The following is a 22,575-nucleotide window of genomic DNA, read 5'->3' on the forward strand; positions in this document are numbered from 1 at the left end:
TTTCCGTTTCAAAAATATGGGTCAAGGTCCAAGGAGTCATTTTACGGGTATGCAACTGATTATGAAATCGAAAGATAATAAAAAATGCTACAATTTAAAAATTTAACCCTGTAGGACCAAATGGCATAAAATGGCAGCTATTTTAAATAATTCACTAAATTAGAAATTTTGGCCGAACTATTTAACGGATTTGGCTAAAGTTTTAACCGAAAGTTAAAGGAATAAAACCTACTATTGGTATTAGTTTCATTAAAATCAATAAAATATTTTTCAAGTTACAGTCAAATGAACCATATGTATTTATACGAAACCATCCCCCCAAAATATGAGGAGTAGTTCTCTTTTTCAGCATTTTGTTAGAGATGTTGCACCACTCCGGAAAAGTAAAAATTTCAAAAAAAACTTATTTTGATATGAAAAGAAAAATTCCATAGTTTCGCTGCCCGAACTTTTAATCCATATAACAGCCTTTTTTTTTAGTATTATTAAAATGACCCACCCTGTATATGCCTAAGCTAGAATCGTGGTTCAAATATATGTGTAGTGGGATCTTCGTTCGTCATAATCTTTATAAATTGCTATGAAAACATTTTATTATTAGGGTTTTCATTGTAATATCGAGTTTTACCATTTGAAAATTTCACAATTTACCATATATTACAAGGTGATTCATTTCATTCATCAAGTCTCTGTTATATTTCAATACAGAATAGACAATAGAATGTTTGTTTGCCCTCTTTCAAATGATCTATGGGCTGCCTTGTATCTTTTCCCTCAATTCTACTTCCTAACAAAGTTTCTTTGGCATAACAGCGATATTTGGTCTCTCTCTCTCTACTTAACGATACCTCTTTATAGTCTCACCTCCGCCCAACCATGGTTTTCGTCAATTCAATTCCGTGAATCTGTAAAAATTTGACTGTGCACCAGAAAAATTGAATTTTACGATTTCTGCTAGTTTCAAAAAACTAAAACATAATCATTTTAAACTAGACCATCAATTGTAAAATGTAAAAATATTTTCGTGTCTATTAATTATTAAAAGTACAATAACGATCTTAAAAACATAGATTCAGATTATTTGTCGATCAGGAGTGTATTTTTTGAGATTTTTCGAGAATCGTCCCGAAATAAAATCTTTTTGTACAGAATTTTAGGCAATATCTCGAAAACTCTTTACTCAATCGTAAAATAAAGTTCATTTCTGTAGCTTTTTATAAAATAAATAGTAAATATTTTTTGTCATTTTTTTTAAAGAAATCGGGAAAATTTGTTCCGATTTGGGTAAAATTTATTTTATGAAATAATTTTGGTCCAGAGTTATTTTGATTGCTAAAAATGGTATACAAAGGGCTTTCTATATAGCGCAGCAGTTTTCGTCGATATCTCTGGACAATCAATCCGAATTTTCAAATCAGCTACAAGACCCGTATTAGTAGACATAAAAGGTGAGTGTTTATTAATTATTTTTCGTGTATATTCTGTTTCTATTACAATGAATCACACAGTGATAAAAATTAAAGGATAAGTTACATCAAAATAGACACACATGTATAGTTTGCAATTGAATTGAAATGTGAAATGCATTTTTCTAGGCAAAGCAATTAGACATGCGAAGCTTTTTTTCGTTGTTATTGTTATCGAATACAATGTTTGTATATGTACACTGAAAGAAAACGAAATCGTATCACACTTTAGAAGGTTAACTACTATTAATTGATGTTGATGCATTTTTTATTAACTTCCCAGTATAGAAAGTTTTTGTAATCGTACGATTTTCGAAATAAAAATTTTCAACATTGCTTTACGTTTAATCATTATATTGTCATAGCAAGGCATTAACACCAACTTAGGGAAGAAGTATGAGTGTGTGTGTGTGTGTGTACGTACGATCGTGGTCATTTTTTCCGGATTGATATCGCACAAACAAAAAGTGATATCGACTTTGTTAAGGTGTCGTTCGAAGCATATTAACGGTAATATGATCTGAAGAGAATTTCATTAGATTTTGCCGAATTGATCGAGTCGGTGACCGTTTGTTTTTTACGTCATGTAAGTAAGGATAGCCACTCTTTCACACAAAGTAATATGGTTTCTACTAAAAACAAACACATCCCTCTATATTATAAATGTGAAAGTAAGGTTGTTTGTTTGTTTTTTACGTTTTCTACTTTCTATTAAAAACTAATGAATGGATTTGACACATTATAAAAATTTTATCTTGATATCTCTTTTCGTTTTTGAGTTATACTGATTACAGACTGACAGACAGACAGGAAAACAAGCGGAAATAAAGTAATAAGGCGATATTATGCACACCGATACTAAAATTTTGTTCTTAGCATCAATAGTGTAGCAAAACTTGGGACTAAACTTAGTATAGCTTGATATATTTCATATATACATGGTAAAAGAATATGCGAATATTCGTCACATAACTAGTAGGTTTATAGTGATTCAATTTCTTTGCCTGTAGGTTTAGGTTCGTAGGTTGCTAGTTACATGTATTAGATTGGTAGTAGTTAAGTATTGATAATCAAATCATGGAATTACATTTACTTAAAGCTTTTCTTTTTACATTTTACAAAACTATTAAAGCTAAACTATACCAATCTAACTAACAACTATCTATATATATATATATTTGTGATATTTTACAGTTTTACTATCGTTCCTACTTCTACACTATACACATCTATACTATATCTATAGGATATACAATCCACTCCTACACACTATAACGTATTGACTTTTGATTATATACATTTATTGTAGATATCGAATATACCTGGTTGTATACAGAAAATTAAGCTTTGTTGCAATAAAAGTTATAAAGCATGAAAATGGATCATGCCTTCTATTCCATCTAGGCAACACTAATTTCGATTGCTTAAGTTTCTTTTAAAAGTTAATTTTAGTAACCTCGAAAATATTAGATGAAAAAACGTTCCTTAAAATCCAATTGGAATTTTGAAAAAAAAAATTTGTTTGCTGACAAAAACGGAAAGATATATAAGTTGTATAACAAAACTGTTTCAATTTTTTATTTTTCCATAGTAATTTTAAAGCTACAGACATTTTTAAAAGAACTTTCCAAAAAGAAATAAAAACGCCCGACAAAATAAATGTTCGTAAAAGAGCGTGTATACAGTGTAAAAAAAAAATAATTGTATACAGTGTATATTATTCAATTAACATTATTACGTCACAACAATGTTTTACGAACATTTTTTTGGCAAACGTTTTTGTTTCTCTTTTGAAAAGTTCTTTTAAAACTGTCTATAACTTTAAAATTTTCATGAAAAATTACAAAATAAAAACAGTTTTGTTATAAAACTTATATATGATCTTTCCATTTTTGTAAAAAAAAAATTTGGTTCATAATCTCAATTAAAACATGCTGTTTTGTCGTTTGATTCATTCACAATTTGGTACTTCAATATTCAACGATCCGCTTATTTTATAAGAATCTCGTACCAATAAGAGCCATTCCAAAGGCCATAAGTTCACAATTTATGCATTTGAATCCAAGATTGATTTCAAGAGAAATTATAAAATTATATACAAAAAATAAATATTAGGCGATTTCAAAAGTTTTGTCCCTTAATGTCATGTGTTTTTGTATCTCCATGTCTCAATAAATATTTATCCTACCATTTTTTCATTTTTTCCCAAATTTTAATTTTTTCCTCTTTTTAGCTTATTGCTAGTCGTTAAACGACTTTTGGCTAATTTTTATCTATGAATTCACATTGAACCAAAACGCTCCTGAAACAGCCCGCAAAATTAACAAGGCATTTGGCAATTATAGTATTAATGAAGATAGTAGTGATTCAGGACAAGGATTTGAGGACCCTGGTGGAGATTGACCGATCAAAAGCGGTGCGTGGGATAGTTCTCTTTCCAGAATTGAGAGTCAGCTCCCATGAGGGAAATCGACGAAATGTATTGGAAATTGTGAAATTATATTATATTTAAATGTTTTCATACTAATTTCAATCAAAAATTTCTAAAATTTTGAATTTTTGAAAATTACATCTAAAATTTTAACTACGAGAAATGGTGAGAAAATAAATTATACTAAAATTTTTTGTTTAAACTCTCTAACTTTGCTTATTATAAAAATTTCAATTTAATGTGTATTAAGTCAATCGAGAAATGCAAAAGAATTAAGAAGCCCGAATCACGAAATACAAAAAAAACAACATATATTTCAAAATGCATTACCATAAAAAAAAGTGGGATCATAAATGTGAAATATCTGGTTTTTCAGATGAATTCTTAAGGTTCAAATCTCTGCTTAGAAAGCACAAGAATTTCTGAATGAAAAAAAAGAAAACAATAAAAAGTCCACGTGAACTAAAAAAATTTTACTGGGATAAGCTGTTGACTCATATTTCAGCTTCTTCAAAATCGTAAAATAAGTGCGAGAAATTAAAAGTTATCCGAATATTACTCATCACCATCTAAAAATTACGCAGCCAAAACTATAAACTAAATCGAAAGAAAAAGTCATTTCATTTATAAACTTTCTGCGAGAAAAATTCGCTCTATATTTTCGAACTCTATATTCTCCTACAAACATATACATTTTCACATAAGCTAAATAAAGAACACACACTGCTTGTAAAATATAACAAGTTAAACAAAGCTCGAAAATTTCATATTGGAAAAATGATGGAAGCTTCACAAAGCGTTTCATTGTATGTACACGAGTTGTATATTCGTATACTAAACATTACACAAGTATACGATATATAGCTTTCGAGGAAAGAGCTTATGCACATGCTCGAAAATATAAACATTTGTGTGTGAAACATGATGGGTTTCATTGTGTTGATCTTATTGGTCACAAATAGAGCGCAAACGTGTATGTGACGTCACACTAACCCCCGCCTTTTAATATATCTACCCTTTGCTTTATAATATGGTTTTCTAACTATATATATATATATATATATATATATATATATATATATATATATATATATATATATATATATATATTAATATATATACATGTATATTTATACACAGATATGTATATATATATATATATATATATATATATACAGATTTATAGTATGGATTGAATTTCCAAAGCATGGCAGCCAAAATCAGTTTTATCGGGGATATCAAATGATATAAAGCGTTTTGTTGTTAGATTAATAAATAAACAATCAAAAAAAGCTCAAAAATAAAAGCTCAATTGTTGTTTTGGAGGCATTCAAAAATTATTTATGAAATTAAATAAATCATATTTTCTTTATTGTCTTCGTTAAAGTATCAAATTAAAAAAATTTTTTTTTTTTTGTAAGAAAATAAAAACGTGGAATGACTTTCAATAATTAATTTGTTGTTTTGAATAAATAATTCCTTGAATTAAATATAAACATCTGTTTTCCTTAAGTGAGTGCAAAAATGTGTTTCTAATAATTATGGATAAGTGAACTTGAATTTTGGGATTATTTTACCACAAAAATTTGTGATTTAACTCAAAATGACATTATAAAATTTATTTAAAAAAAATTGTAACAAAAACATCCAATCAAATTCGTCAAGCCGTCGTAAACAAAATATAAATTTTTGTTTACGCTTTTCAGTTAGTTTATTATTTTTTTGTGAAACCTGTTACATAAAAAGCACTCAAAATTGATTTCTATCGGGACGAAAGTTTCTTCAAAAAGGAGACACTTGATATTATTCAAGTGATGTATTCTCCGGAAAAAATGATGAGTAGTGCGGCAGGCGGTACTAAAACTGGGGGGCCGGGGGCATCTTTACATGGGCCACTTAGTGCCGCCGGCGGTGGATGTTTCCCTGGCCGTTATTCACCAACATATCGTTCGCCGGAGCCAATGCCTCGACGATGTATGCCAAATCCGTCGGTAAGTGTGGAAAATATTTTTTTGATGCAAAATATGTTAAATAAATGTTTTTACAGGGTTTTTTCTTTGGTTTTTTATTATTGATTTTCTATTATGTAATTTTTCTATGTTAATTCTATGTCGAAAATGACAGCTACCGTCGCTTTGCTTCTAAACGCGTATACTGCCTATAGTGAATTTTTTTTAAATTCGTAATTTAAGGTATAACTCAATACTTTTAGGTAAAAATAGGATTCGCAATATCTAGGCATATGATTTTTCAATCCTTTCAAAAACATCTTAATGCAGAAATTTCTTTACAAAATAATTTTATAAAAATTACTTGGCTTATTCACACAAAATATTGTTAAATGCCTGTCAGAAACAAACAAATAATTTTCTGATCAAGTAAATAACTGTATTCATTGATAAATTCTAGTAAAATTCATTTTCTAGAACTTCTTTTGTAGTAAAAGTGCCTATTTTATTTTGTTCTAACTGGGAAATTTTAAAATGCTTAACTTAATTAATTAAAATCGTAAGGCTTTGCTAAAATTAAACTTCCGGAAAACTTAATCAGATGATAAATTGTATAGAAAGAATTATTTTTTTTCGATTTTGCTTTTGATTAATTATTAAATTGTGAGAATAGTAAACGATAGTTTTCTACTTTTGCTTTGCTATAAAATTTGAATTACCATTTTATGAGATATGATGTCAAAATTTATCTTAAAATTTCAAAAAGATTGTGTAAGTATTTTCAACAGATCGATTAAGAGATATTTCCACTGGCACATACATTTCTTTAAAAGTAGTTAAAGAAACATCCTAAAATTGGGATGTTTTGGTAAGGATTGTAAAATTCGGATGATTTTGAGAGGGTTCTTCTGCAATAATTCAAAAATAGGTATTGCTTTAAATTGACATACTTGTCTTTAAAGTTTATTGACCTTTAATTAGCCAATGGAAACTTGATTTTTCCAAAGCTTATAAAATATAAGAATGTTTGTTAAATTAGCCGAGTGATTTCGAATAATACGAAAACATGCAATAAGTTTGAAAATTTCACCCAATTGTTCAGAGTTTCTTATCATTTCGACTGTTAGAATCATTCCTCGAAAATTTTTAAGTATTTTTTGTGACATTTAGAAAAACATCTTCATAATTTTTTTATAAAAAATGTATTAATTCTAATTTCAGATTTCGTATGGACACGTGAGTTTATCTTAAAAATATTATTTAAGTCAAATTTGAAACAAAAATATTTATTAATATTTGATTATCGATTATGATTAATATTCAAAATCATTTAAATTCTTAAATTGATCGGTTTTTAATCGGTTTAATAAAAGATCAATGTGTGACATAAGATGGATTGTTTTTTTTTATTAATATTTAATTATGTTTACAAATATACGGTAAATGTTATATGTTATTCTTACAGCTGACGTCACAGGTTTTTCCTGGATTAAATTTAATTTCAAAGATTTAAGAAGTTTTTAAATCGATAAATCGAAAGAATTTGGTATTGTTATATAAATTAAAAATGATTTATGTAGATAAAATTTATTTTTGAACGAAATGAATTTATTCAAGCGGAGTTGAGAATCAAAACTCATTTTTTTCTTCTTTAGACGGAATTTGGAAATCCTCTTAACACTTGATTAAGGACGTTAATGTACTACCTACTAATGGACGTTAATTATAAATAATTATAATTGAGAAAAAAATTGAAAAATGGCGGTTTATAAAAAAAATAAGTTATTTTGATTTAACTATAGAGCAACATTTATTCAAATGCTATAGCATCTGTTTACGTCACAAAGATCTAAATACTGCGAACCATCGATAAATTAAAATCATTATCACTCTATTTTCTAAAAGATACTTCCAATATATAGTTTTATCATAATTTCACGTTTTATCCTAAAATAATTTATGGGTAGAGTTTTGAAAAGTAAAGTAAAATTTAAAAAAAAATTTATATCCCATTCAACTGAAATTTTTTGCATAAAATTGTTAGGTTTTTCAAATAAGGGTTATTGAAGAATGTAAAATTTGTCATAAATTATGGTCATAAAGATGTTATAAGCTGTCATTATTAAGTTTTTTTGAACAAAATATGTAGAAAATTTTTTAAGATATGATTTGAAATATGCCAGTTTTAGTCAACTGGAACATTCAACCGACAAATTTGGTCGCATTTGCAACTGTTGTGGCTCGTTAGTGGATTTTTAATTAAGACCTTCTTAAACCCTTGTTTGCTTAGTGTTCGGAAATCTAGCTGGGACCGCCTACGGGAATCCTATGATCAAAAATTTGTCGTCTTCCACTTCTCTTCTATTAATCCACTTTTTTTTAGTCATCGTAAATCTTCATGAAACTCTATACGGACGCCTTTTTAACTGTAGGGTAAACATTTTTGAATTTACCAATACTCAAGGGGATGTTAATTCCTAACATCTACTCAAAATTTTATATAGTTCTGTAAAAAAGTAGGTTTACAGATGTTCTACTTTAAAGAGTGTTCAACTTTAGGTAAAATTTTCATTTTTTAACTAAGATTCGAATAGGTAAACAAAAGCTATCGCCTATATATTTATACTTGATCTTATATAATTAAGCCTCAATCTAGGCCCACATTTCATGCTATGGAGGTCAAAGTCCAGTAATTTTGTTCCTTAAAAAAATGTAGCTCTTTGATCAATTTCTTTATCAAAAACAATTAGATAAAAATTTTCACTTCTGATTTTTGTTAATGTGGTAGGTTCAACAAACATGTAGATAAGAGATAAGAACACACACACACGCGCTTACATATATACATACATACACCCACCCTTACATATACAGGATGCTTTTTTAACTTGACATAAGAGTGAAACGCGAAGAATCAATTTAGTGGAGGAAAATGCTTCAAACGAAAAAAGTTAATTTCAAAAGCCCATATTTAATACGGGTATTTTATTCAATCTAAGTTTTACAGTTCAATTAAAACCTCATTCTAATTCATAACTCGCAAACAAAATTAGGCAAACAATTTAAATTAAAAAGTTCCTCTTTATAAAAGCACAAACATTTTTTTGAAAACCGTAAATATACCCTCTAAGACCCTATAAGAAGCTACATATCATAGCTTTTTGCGCTTTTTTCATTCAATTTGAACAAAAGTGATCTTTAAATAAAAACAAACCACGTTTATTGGAAAATTATTTTCAAAGATTGTCAAGATTCTGCTTAAGACGTACGAAAAAACAATTTTTAGGGGCAGCTTTTCAGCCCGCTTTTGCCCAAACTGTACAGTTTCTAACTTTCCAATTTAAAGTCTAAATCTATCTGTTACCACTTATAGAGTGAGCTTTTCATTGAGTCTGAAAATCTAGGTCAAGTTTAATGTCTGTGTCTGAAGATTTGCGACTGTAGACTCAACATATTTTGTTTGAAGCATTTTTATCGATAAAACTTTTTTTTCGAGTTTCAAGTATTTGCAAATTTAAAAAAGACACACTGTATACTCCATACATAAACAATAGGTAGAGATAGAATTGTTTTTAGTTAAATATTAACGATAAGTTTTAAGATTTAAGATTCAAAACAATAGCTTTAACTTCAAATGTGATATCTACATTCATCTAACTAACTCTTAACTTTTACTCTTAGCAGTAGTAACACAAACTAACTTACTTAACCAATGCAGTATTTATTTATAAGGTTTTTGAAGGTGGAGAGATAAACCTTATGTGTGTGTATGTACATTCATTCTACCTACAATGACTTTAAATATTAGTGATCTTAAACCTTTAATAAATGTTATAATATTCATTATTAAATATTAAACATCTTTATCTGATATTGTTTATCAATTTACTTTCCATAGCCCACAATTTTGTTTGAGTAGCTAACATAACTTTTCCTTTCATAACAAATAATATCATTGTAAAATGGAAAACTTTCTCGACAGCTTATGAAGAAAAAAATTTCAACAAAAAATACTTTTTAAGGTACAAGCTTTTTTTGTAATAAAAAGTAGAAAATAATTTTATCTATGAGTCACTCATACCCGAGTATTTGTTAAAGTTTAAGGTGCTCAATTTAAAATATCATAAATGAGTCGGAAGGTCTCATCTACTCCACATGCCTAATTATTTTTCGAATCATTCTTGATATTAAGCACCTCAAGCTTTTACAAATAGTCGAGTATGAGTGACTCATAGATAAAATTATTATCTACTTTTTAGTACAATAAAAGCTTGCCCTTTAAAATGTATTTTTTATTAAAATTTTTAATTTAAGATATGAAAAATTTAAATATATCAAATATGGTAGAAACGATGGAAAAATCAGGACGCAACAACGTTAGTATGCATTGTCATCCGAACTTAATGTGCATGCAAAATTTCAGATCAATCGCAAACCGGGAAAAAGATCAAATTTGACTTGCAAGATTTGATTACAGACAGACAACGGGACAGGTGAAACTAAAAAGAAGCTTGGAATAAAATAGCATTTCATAAAATCTTAATTGCAGTGTAAATTATTGAAATACTTTTTAATCCTATTGAATGTACGGGTTCGAATTATCGTAGAACACTGTTATAGCTACAGTTGATCTGACTATATTCAAAAGTTACTTTTGCATGGCTCTATGAAACCAAAGAAATTCATAATTATAATGTAATCTTTATATTGATGTTCTTCACTTGTAGCTAGCTAAAATTGGAGTTGACTTCAATTTAATCGATAAAAAAGAAAAAAAACTTCAAAAATACCAGAAACTGATTGAAAATATGATAATTTCTTGCGGTCAAATTTTTGTTGAAATGTGATTTTTGTGATTTTTACTACATAAAAGTGAATTTATTGAGTAATTTATTTTGTATTTATTCGAGGTTTAATTTTGTAGCTTCTGTTACAAAACATGTGGATAAGAGCGGCTTTTTGAATTAATATAAAACTATACCTTCTCTTAACGGGAATTCAAAACAAATATCGCTACTTATCACCGTAATTATTGACTTTAGGGCTTACGTTGCAGACCTTAAAATTTTATGTTCAGCCTTTATTAGCCGACCCTTAGTTCTCGACAGCTTATACTGGTTATAAATGTAATCGTTGTACAATAAAATAAATAATGAACTGTATCGATGTAGATATTAAAACTAAATATGTATAATTAAGTAACAAAAAATGAAATTATATATAAAATTAAAATTATGTATTTTTTTAAACTTTTACTATTATCATATTTTACTTGAAATAGAAATGAACAAATGTTAAAACAATACCTGTTAGTCTGGGAGCCAGCTAGTAAATATTTCTATTGGTCTATAGAAAACTCTGATGAATTAATATTAACAAATTTTCTTTGTTATTCTCGTAGGATTAGAATATATATATATATAGAAAAAATCGATACCAGGAAAAGAATATTAAAAGACCGATACTCATCGAATTTAAGTTTACCTGTACATTCAAAAAATGTTTCAGCACCGTGAAAGAGATCTTCCCATTTTCGAAATTTTTTTTCAGGTAAAATTTTTAAAATTTAACGATAATTTCTTCACATTTTACAAATATCTAGCAAAAGTCATAGACAGTGTCAAGAAAACCACTGATATTCAAAATAATCCGAGAATTGGTTCTTGTAAAGAAGATAATGCCCATGCTTAAGGTATTTCCAGTTTAAAAGCACTTGTCTACAAATTTGGCCTATTTTTTTCACAAAATAACGTTAGCTGTGAGATCCTGAGATTGCAGAATTTTTGGACGTTTATACTCCGAAATAATCAGCTGGAAAGTTCGCGATTTCGAGGGTTATAGCATGTAAAAATCACAGTCTTTCCAGCTATTTTTTTCGATATTAAAAAATTGTCTCGACAGAATTGGAAAAAAAGTTGAAAGAGTTGATGCTTTCGTAAAACAAAATAAAATTGCATCACGTCGTTTGGTTTTCGAAATATTAATTTTAACGCAAATTGTCAAGATTGGAAACTTAGGCCTTAACTATCTCGTGTTTTGAATGGTCAAAATTTCTGAAATTTAGAGATATAATAGCTCTAAGCTTAGCCTGTGAAAAAAATTATTAAATTCTTTCGAAAAGTGGGTTTTACCATAGTTTTAGCATAGGAAAGGCAAATACCATGCTAAAAATACCTTAATTATGCGATATGAATTTTTATAGGTGTATTTATCGTTGACAATGTATGCTGACTGGCGCCCAGAATATTTTTGAAACACATCCCATACGTTCAGGAAAATCCCCTAAAATAATCATAGAGCATTCATTATTCAATGAAAAATTATCATGTTAGGAAAAAGTTATTTTTTTTTTATTTTAACTAATAGAGCTTAAATCGTAATTCATATCATATAAAACTTTTTAAAATAGTTTTTTTTTTTTTTCGATACAAATTTTTAGAGAAAAGTTTAATAATTTTTTAGAGAAAAGTTTAATTTTTTTTATTCTAAATAAAATTTTTTAAATAAATGTTAAAACAATTAATGTGAGGAAAGTTTTTTCGTTTTGTATACATTTTATGATACAGAAAAATATTAATAATAATTTAATAAAATGAGATTTTTATTTTTTTAAATAATTTATGAAGAAAGTTTCTTCTAATTGTCTATTTATTTTTGAAGCGACATACTTATAAAGATACTCGAAAGATTTTTTAAACCATTTTACGTGTATGGTTGAGTTTACTTTGACTACCACCTTCAAAACCCCCTTTTCCTGATTAAGTTATACTTAAAATTCGAAGGATTTAATTTGAAATTTTTTCAGTATTCTATATCTTCGGATCCGAAGATTATTTTTCAATTAATACCAATTTATTATATCAAATTTATTTTGGTCCCAAACTTATATCAAGCTTGCTTGAAAGCACTTTTTCTTTAATCTTCATTTTTTTTACACGTCTATTTACGAAACGCAATTGAACCGGCAGATTTTGAGTAGAAAATGGGCTGCCAAAGTGCTACCAACCATTTTATGCCTTTATAGATTGACAATTATATTTAAGAGACCAATTTTTGGAGGATCTCTATTTTCAAATTTCTTTTATAAACTTAAAATTGATTTCATTTCTCCCGGAATATATCATTCCCTCCCCTAAAAAACCGTGTTGCAGTTTGTATTGCGAGCCGCTCAAATTACCTATTATGACTTCGAAAACTTTAATCGTCAAACCCAGTACTAAATGTACCATTTTAATGCGGTTGTTTTAGAGAGAAAATTTATATAATAAACGCCAATAATTCTCAATATTTTTATTAGGAATTTTTTTATTGAAAATCCAAAACTATGGTGAAAACTTCGTGAACTGAGTATGAGTAGTCCATCTGTTTCTTTTAGAGTACATGAAAATAGAATAAGAAGTGAAAATTAGTAGAACAAAGTGGAATAATAAATTTAAAAACTAGTCTCAAAAGGTTTCCAATAATTGAAACAATACTTATAGAGAAAGTAAGAATTCAATTAAATAAATAAACTGTTTTGAATAAAAATTAAACGAATTACCACTTTTGTTAAAATTTTTGTAGGTAAAATGAATAAAAAGGCAATTGCCAAAAGTATAATAAACTTTGTAAATGTAAATGTAACCTATTTAAATCTAACCTAATAATATTTATTTGAATATAACAATATTAATAATAATTTTACAAATTTATTACTTATATATTTTGGGGCAAGACCGTAGATAGTTACCATAGATAGCTTTAGAGATGGTTGTAGGTTGTAGGTAGAATAGGTTGTAATGAAGAATTTTATGATAATTTATGGCAACATAACATAATCATATAAATATTAACCCCAACCAAAACAAAACAATTGTATATTGTAGTCAAAATAATACAATCAAATGTGTGTGCAATATAGCAAATAAATATGTTTTGTCATAGATAGGTGCACTAAATCTTGATCAATGGTAAACGTTCCTATAATTCTCTATCAAGAATAGAATTTGTAGGAATTCTTGATAAGAAATAATCTTCTTGTTATACTACAGATAATATAGAAACTCATTACTCTTATTCATTTTGCACTAAATACAGGAGTTATTTTATTATTTAAATAGGTTCAGTATCACGTATACTGAAATTAAATCACAAAATCCTTACAAAAATAGGCGGATGAAGTGTCTCCATTTTAAGGAAAACCGTTTTAGGCTTTATCTCCATAACTATGCACTTTAGACCAAAGACGGTAATAACCTTTATTGTAGGTAATTAAATTACGTACCTTTTTTTTTGTATCACTAACCGTTTATGACTTATACGACTATGACAATTTACTTTTCGATTATTTGACCGATATCTCTTCTAATATTGGTTTTATTTCTAAAATTAATATTTATGAGGTTATAACGCGTTTTATGTTACAACCACAACATAATTAGCAAAAAATAATTTGTCTTCTTACCTAAAAAAGCAGCGGCCACCGCTTAAATTTTTTTTTTTTTGAAAAATAGACTTAAAAGATAGAAAATTTAATTATCTACAAAAAAGGTAATGACCATTTCCGCTTAAAGTGCACGGTTGCGGGGTTATAGTCCGTAACGGTTTTTCTCAAAATGGCGGCACTTCTCCCCTGTAAATTTGTAAGAATTTGTGTATTTTCATTCAGTACACTATAATAAACTTATTTGTAGAAAAAAATAACTCCTGTAAACTAGTGCAAGAACAAATTCTCAATTATCTGTAGCTGTAATGCAACATTAAACGCGTTATAACGTCATAAATATTAATTTTAGAAAAAAAAAAACGATTAAAGTAAAAGTTTTAGGAAATTTGTAGATTTAAAAGTTAAGTTATTATCATTTTCTTGTTTAAACAAATATAAGAAGAGATATCGGCCTAATAGTCCAAAAATAAATCGTCATAGTCGTATAAGTTATAAACGGTTAGTGATACAGAAAAAAAAGTGCACGGTTATGGAGATATAGATTAAAACGTTTTTCCTTAAAATAGAGGTATTTCCCCCGCCTATTTTGTTAGGATTTTGTGCATTTACATTCAGTATGAGATACTGTACCTATTTAAATAAAAAAACAACTCCTGTAATTTAATGCAGAAATAAAATCACTGTAGTCTGAAGTATTGCGTCAAAGCATGAAATGGCATAGGTGTGAAAGGATCTTATTAGCTTAAAATAAGTCAAATTAACCAAACAAATCTTTTCATTAGGGATATCAGACGGCGCTGAAGTTAATTGAATAGAGAAGGGGAAAGGCGATTTTATAAAATTAGAAACGGTGACACAGTTTTATTCATATCAAAATTATGATCAATATCAATTCATTGGCGTGGAATATGAGGGGTAGTTCTCAAAAAAAATTGATTTAAAGTTGAATGGACTGAAAGTTGTTTTCTTATTGAAACTGGATACGGATCAATATGCCTAGCTCCTGAGAATGGTTACGCTTGCTACGTTTAATAATACGCATTTCCGAGAAAAAAGTATCATTAATTTATAAATAACTTTCAAATTAATTTAGAGTGGTTGTTATTTTAAGTTTAGTTTTATAACTGAAGAATGTAATTCTAATTTGTCAAACAGAAATTATCTTAATACTAAATTTAGCTACTGCATTGCAATCAAAATAAACCTGAAATATATCAAAGGTTTATGATATATGAAATATATCAAGGTTTACTAAGATTAGTCCCAAGTTTGTAACGTTTAAAAATATTGATCCTACATATAAAATTTTGGTGCAGACGTTCATAAAATCATCCAAACAACCCATTTCCGGTTGTCCGATTGCCTGTCTGTCCGTCTGTCCGTCTATCTATCTGTTCGCAAGTACGATATCTCAAATTTAAAAAAGATAACAAACTGGAATTTTTATAGCGTGCTTAGGACGGAAAAAGTGAAGTTGAGTTCGTAAATGAACAACATAGATCAATTGGATCTTGGATCTGTAGGACCCATCTTGTAAGCCGTTAGAGATTAGGTAAAAACATTATATAGTATATATTATATGGAAATATCAGTGGTATGTGATACCAAAGGCGTGAATGTATAACACTATCGATAGCTATATAGGAGTGACTATCTTTTTTGCGTACATGACTTGCGTAATCAGTACTGTCTATACATGGTACTTCAACAATTAACTCAGTCAATTGTTTGTTTTCACTTGTTTAACAAATTGTGTTTTTTTAAATAATATTACTTAATATACAATTTTTTTTGGAGTATCCTGTTGGTTTTTATTCCAATATCTTTGTCTCAACTCGAAGCCAACAAAAATTCATTCTGATAGAAATTCGATTGTGTTTTTATCATCCCGTGTTATTTAATGCTCTCATATGTGAGATATAAGATGTTTATTTCTATTTAAGTTCAAGAAGGGTTTTCTATTTTCCAAAATTTAAATGTCTCCTACCTTAATGAACAATTACAGATATCTCGTTGAATGTAGTTATCCTTCGAATCTACAAAGCATATGTAAGCGATTTAAGGCCTGTAAACAGATCTATGAATATACGTATAATGTACACCCTTAGATAAAAATATACAATATTATTATGTATGTTTTGTGTTCTTGTTGTCTATTCAAAAACAACCCTTGTCATAAATTCAAAAATTGTACGAATACAGCATGTTATACATCTTATATAGTAGGAGTAGATATTGTTGTGTATTAGTTGCTACCACTTTACTACACAACAAGGGTTGAAAACAAGTGTTTTGTTACAATTTATAAGCTAACAAGTTGTATTTGTAAGGTGCAACTGACTTGAGAAGAAACTCTTTAAGTTATAGATATATGCAAAATATAGAATAAAAAAAAAAAGACAATTTGTTTTATAATGGAACTTTTGAATTGTTAGATATGATCTGTTTTTTATACATGCCTTTAAATGTCAATATTTAAGGCTGTTGGGGAATAAACAGTCTGATACTCCCATAAAGTTCTACATCAATGTCATGCCTGCAGGAAGGTACTGTTGTAAGACCATGTTAATCTCGAATCTATTTGATTAACAAACGGTAATTCGATAAATAGTGTCGTTACAATAAAGTCTTCCACGAAAAATATGTATGGCTCCAAATTATCTGAGATCAAAGATTACAACTTAAAATGATACAATAAAAAATGAACACCTTATTCGGTCAAATTAAACAAAAGATGGTACAAAAATTCGCGCCTAGCTCAAAGTTGGTAGAATTACTTAAAGCATAAATGATACCTACAAAGTTTTTATCGAATTTTAGTCTGAACTAATTTTATGACAAAACCGTTTTGCTGAAAATGGCGAACCTGTTTTTGTGACCTTTGAGAGCGACAAAATTTTTTTCTAGGTATCGTATCGACGACGACTTATGATGGCGTTTTGAACAATACTACGAATTTTGAACTGGGTGCTAATTTGTATACCTTCACTTCAATTTTTTGGTTTAATTTGACCGGATAACCCTCTGTAGTTTATAGCTCCGTAACCAAATATGTTTAGGATTTACAAATCAAAATTTGTCGGTCCTTTGCATAATAAAGTTATGAAGACAATTTGTGTTTGAAGAATGTAAGATGTTTTTGGTGCCGAAGAAGAATTGAAAGTAATTCAATTCTCTTTAATTAAGATTACTAGACAAGATATTTGTCAATATTTAGTTTACGAATGTGTAACATATTATATATCAAAATTAGTCGAATATACCATGATGTAAATATCGTGTGCATGATTAAATGTAAACAACAACAATAAGTAATAAGAATTGAAAGATTCGTGACTCATCTATTTGTTATAAATCGTGGAAGCGCCGATAAACCAGTTTCCATTATTTCATTTGCTACATTCATGAATATAATATTGCCGCATTTTCTTCACCTTCTGTCAAATTTGTAGCAAGGTAGGCTTTAGAGGTCAAAGAAAACAAAAATAATTATCGAAATTAAAAATAATTTTAGTAGTTGACAATAAGTGAAGAAAATAGGCCATTAAGTATAGTATTTTAAAAGCTCCACTAAAAGATTTTAAAACTTCATAAATAATTTTTAGAAGTTAATTTTTAGTTGTCTCAAAGTCAAAAAAGCTTCAACTGTCACACATAATTTGTTTGATATGAAATCTAACATGAATACATTTTCGTTAAAATTCATTCAAAACTTATCACACACAAAAGTAAATGATAATAAACTATTCCTAGAAAGTTGTATTCCTAAAAATAATTTTACCATTAGAGTTTTTCTAATATTTTAGAACATTTTCGCGTTTCTAAGCATTCTTTCGCCGAGAGGATGGCTGCTTAATATTTCTTTTGAGATGGTATTTGAATTGATGTTACAGGAGCTGAGTCATTTAAAGTCATTTAAAGAGATTGTGATATCACACTTCTAATACTCTATGATAAAATGATGACTTTAAAAAGTAAAGTTAGAAACCTAATTTTCGACTGAAATCTAACTTTTCCACTTCTATTTCTCAAAGCAAAAAAAATGACCAATAAAATTTTTGCATGAAATAATAATTTTAAAAAAAGAAAAAATTATTATTGGAGCAAGAGGAATTTTAGAGAGATGTTTTTTTGTCTCAAGCAAGTCATATTCTTTAGCTAAGTAAACTTATTTTTCTTGTGAATATGCTTTATTAAAATAAAGGAATATTTTCAACAAATAATATCCAGTATTCTTGTATATCCTTCAATCATGTCTAATTATTTTGAAATGAACTTTGAAAGAAAAATTGAATGTTAGGATGAACTTTTCATTATAATTAATAATCGGTTCAGTTGATTTTATTATAATACGTAGCTCTACAAAAGATTAAATACTAGGTACCTCAAACAGAATATTTAATGCAGTTCCTTAAGAGACAATTCCTGGTATATTATAGTACCATTGTGGTATATAATTATTTAAAATATATTTATATAGAAAGATACCGAAAGAGTCACTGTTCGAATTAGATAATTATAAGTTAGAAACACTGAATGTTAATTAACATGTTATAAGGGAAAAAAAATTATTAGATTAATTATCTTTTTAAAAATAATATTAAAAAAAACTGTTTCATCAATTAATCGATTCACTCAACTCATTATTTCACTGTTTGGTGTGGGAATTTTAATATGTTCTAAGAGGTAATTACTTTATTTTCAATTACACGTTTAATTGTATTCATTAAAACATTAAATATTTATACGATAATTTCTCGAGCAATGTGATCCCTTCCTCAATTTTTCCTTTAAAAAGGGGGTGTAAATTTAAAAAAGAAAATCGTGTTAAATTATTTTTAAACGAATAAAATAATTTGAAAAAAACTTTTTAGAATCAATACACTTTGATAACACTGAAGATCAAGTTGAAATAAATTTTCAATGGGTTCCAGTTCGAAAAAGGGCTTGTTACGAAAATTTACAAGCTTGAAACTTTGGCCCTGTAATTTTGTATAAAAATCACCCCATTGCTAATTAGATAAAGTACAATTGGTTATTTACAATAATTTTGGTGTTTGCTCGGAAAATTGTGCTTATTAATTTCTTTGACAATAATTGCCTGATGCCGAATTTTCCATGTTATGCATAAGAATGTAAAACTAGACTTGATAGGTACCATGACAAAATTTGAAAGTGAAATTGAAATTGATTAAAAAACGAAGTTATAAGCATTCAAAGATTTTAGCACATCTCAATTTAGAAAACAAAGTTTTATATATATTTCTATGGTGATATCGGGCAAATGACATCACTTACCTTCCTCTTTGTTTATTAGGAATTTTCAATATTCATATTTTGCGTAATTTTTAAGATTTTCAAAAACCAACTTCACTTTTTTGCCCGTGCAGTGCGAATGTTTCACCTGAAGTGTACGAACGTTTAAACGCGATTGAAACTTTGTTTGTATTCTTTTGTAAATAAAATTTCTGCAATATGTTTTTATTTCAATTGTCCTTACACAAACATTATTATCTTGAATGAAAGAAGACCTCCTTAAATTTATATTCTTAAATGGCCTTTGGACTGAAAAAAATTATTTTTCTTTGATGGAAACCAAACAAAAACATATTAAATGTAGAAGCTAGCATCATGTTTTTTTTATTAATAGCTTAAAATCTATAAGCCGACCATCAAAATGGAGTTTTTTCATCTGAATGTACGACCATCATCTGAATGTTTCTGAAAATATTCCTGACTATATGAAAACAACGTGGGGTTTTTGTATCATTGAAAAAAACTAGTTATTTATTTAGAGGTAATTTTTTCTAAAAAAATCATAAATTACATTAATAAATTTTTGTTATTTAATTATTAAAGATTATTTCTTGAAAAGCTTAAGACAATCCGTTTTTCATCAAAAATTTTGTTTAGCCTTTTTACGTAAGACTGTCGTATTTACATTATATTTGGAACATCGACTATTTCTATTTATTTCTAAGAAATTTCTTCATTTTATTTAGAACTGTTCAAATCAAGAGACGAATGAGTTAAGTACTTATTTCCTTTTTTCAAAATTAAATATAATATTTCGAAGTTCAAATAAATATTAAATTCGAGATGATTTTTTAGTTAAATTAGTTACCTATAAAAAGACATAGACAAACTATCTATTATGTTTGACGAGCTTAAATACGTACAAAAAAACTAGTAGTCAAATGTAGTCAAATATCTATCTAGTCAAATATACAATAAAAATGATTAATTTATATTTATTTAAATAGTACTTCACATGTAAGTATGACTTGTGACTATAGTTCTATATGTAGTTTAATACAAACAGATAGACAATAGTCAAATATTGACTAATAAAATTATGTTCAAATAATATTAAAAAAAACACAAAATACATATCGACTATGTATGTATTAAAATTATTTATCATTATTATCATTCTGATACGAAAATTATTATATTCACGCCGAAAACTAAATTCAAAAATTATTGTCTATTTGTTGCCGGTAAAACTACCAGCAAACGACAGTTCATAAAACAACGAAGCGATCAGTACTTTGTAGTTTTCAATAGTGGTGAGTAAGTATGGAATTTTATACGACAAAACGTTGCGCTTATTCTTGATTACTTACCACTTATTAACAAAGGAAATGGATATTTTGCTTTTGTACTGATGATAGAATTAAAAAACACAAATTTTCATTTAAGCATTAGTAAAGTGACGATTTTTACACATTTTCCTTGAATTGTAGAGGTAGTATAGAGTTGATGTTCTAAGGGTCGTATACACCAAAGATTGTTATTTTTATGTATTTTGTAGAATTTGTTCATGTGTGTTCATCAAATAATAGTTTGGTATTCTAAAAATAATCATAATTTATAATTCTAAATCTAATCTACATTCTACATATATACACACATATAATCATATACAAAAAATTTATTATATAAAGACAAATATATTGATTATGTGTGTACAGCATGTCTATGGAAACTTAAACCTTTAATAACTAATCAAATAGACTTATATGCAGAAATTTTACACAAATTGATCAATTATAGTAAAAGTCATTAACTATAGATAAAAACTTTCATTTTATTCCTAATTTTGCCATGAAAATCAGTATATGGGTATAGAAATACTCTTAAATTTTTTTCGGTATCTCTAACCATCTCTGACGTTACACAAAAATACGTTAGGCTGAGTTTAAGGTTTACATTGCGGCTTAGTATCTAAAAAAATGTAGTAGCTCATTCCCCTGTATGACTGTGCAGATATTCCTATAAATAACGAAAATATGATGAACACATTCTTATTGGAAAGGGTTTTCCACTTAGATCATAAAGATTTTCCAATAAGAAGTAACATTTTCATATTTAAAAAAAAAATACTTTTTAAGAGAAATCAATGAATGTATATTTTATTACACAGAGAAAAGTATGTCATTAATAATGGAAGACAATATCAGCCAAATGGTCGTTACAGCTATGCTTACAGCACCGTATTCGTTTTATGAAATGTTCCATGACCAATCCATCTTTATGGTCTTGGATTGAGCCTAAAGGTGTTAAATCACAAGATCTCAGTGACCAATTGTAATTATCTCTTCAAGCAAAAACACGGAGAGGAAACTTTTCTTGCGAAAATATGATGGTTTTGTTACTTGGGTGGCAAGTATCGCGTCTTGTTGACAATAAACGTCGTCGTTCACATCAATATCTCCCAATTCCGGCCATAAAAATTTTTGTTGTAATTTTTGTAGTATACCATTTTTCTAGTAGTAAATTTTATCAATTTCAATAATTTATTGTAGCGTGTATCGTTCCATTTTCTGTAATGGTATAGTTTTTACTTGTCAAATGTCAAAAAATGACAACTATCCAAATAACGAGCTATTCAAAATGAATTCTCTTATTGGAAAACTGCAGTGGTAACATATTTTTGAACAATCTTGCAATGTGGCCACGTCTTATTTAACAATCCTGTATAAAATAGATAAGTTATATAAATAGTGAAGTCTTTAACCAAAGTTCCAGTGAATAATATCCTTGCACACATGATATCCCATACTAGTCTTTCTTGCACTCTTTTGTTGCAAATTCACCTACCATTTACTATAAACATATGAAAAAGCTCAACTTAAAGTATAAAGCTAACAAGCCATACAACCATAATATTATGTATGTATAAAATTGAATGAATACGTACCAACGTTTGAGAGCTTGCTAAAGCTTGTGTTGTTGTACTACAACTGCATGTTTTAGTCAGCTTCAGGATCATATATTTGCTTTCTTCTACACTTTTTTGTA

At 27.9% G+C, this 22,575-nt stretch overlaps 1 protein-coding gene across 1 annotated transcript in view; it reads left to right on the forward strand.

Annotated features, from left to right (window-relative positions):
• The first annotated feature begins 5,729 nt into the window (after nt 1-5,729).
• LOC123296344 (inhibitory POU protein) overlaps nt 5,730-22,575 on the forward strand; it is a 94,955-nt gene continuing 78,109 nt past the window's right edge. Inside the window, exon 1 of the mRNA XM_044877806.1 lies at nt 5,730-5,888. Coding sequence (XP_044733741.1) covers nt 5,730-5,888 — 159 coding nt within the window. The remainder of the gene's footprint in view (nt 5,889-22,575) is intronic.

This window comes from Chrysoperla carnea, chromosome 3, assembly GCF_905475395.1.
Source record: "Chrysoperla carnea chromosome 3, inChrCarn1.1, whole genome shotgun sequence".
Taxonomy (NCBI): Eukaryota; Metazoa; Arthropoda; class Insecta; order Neuroptera; family Chrysopidae; genus Chrysoperla; species Chrysoperla carnea.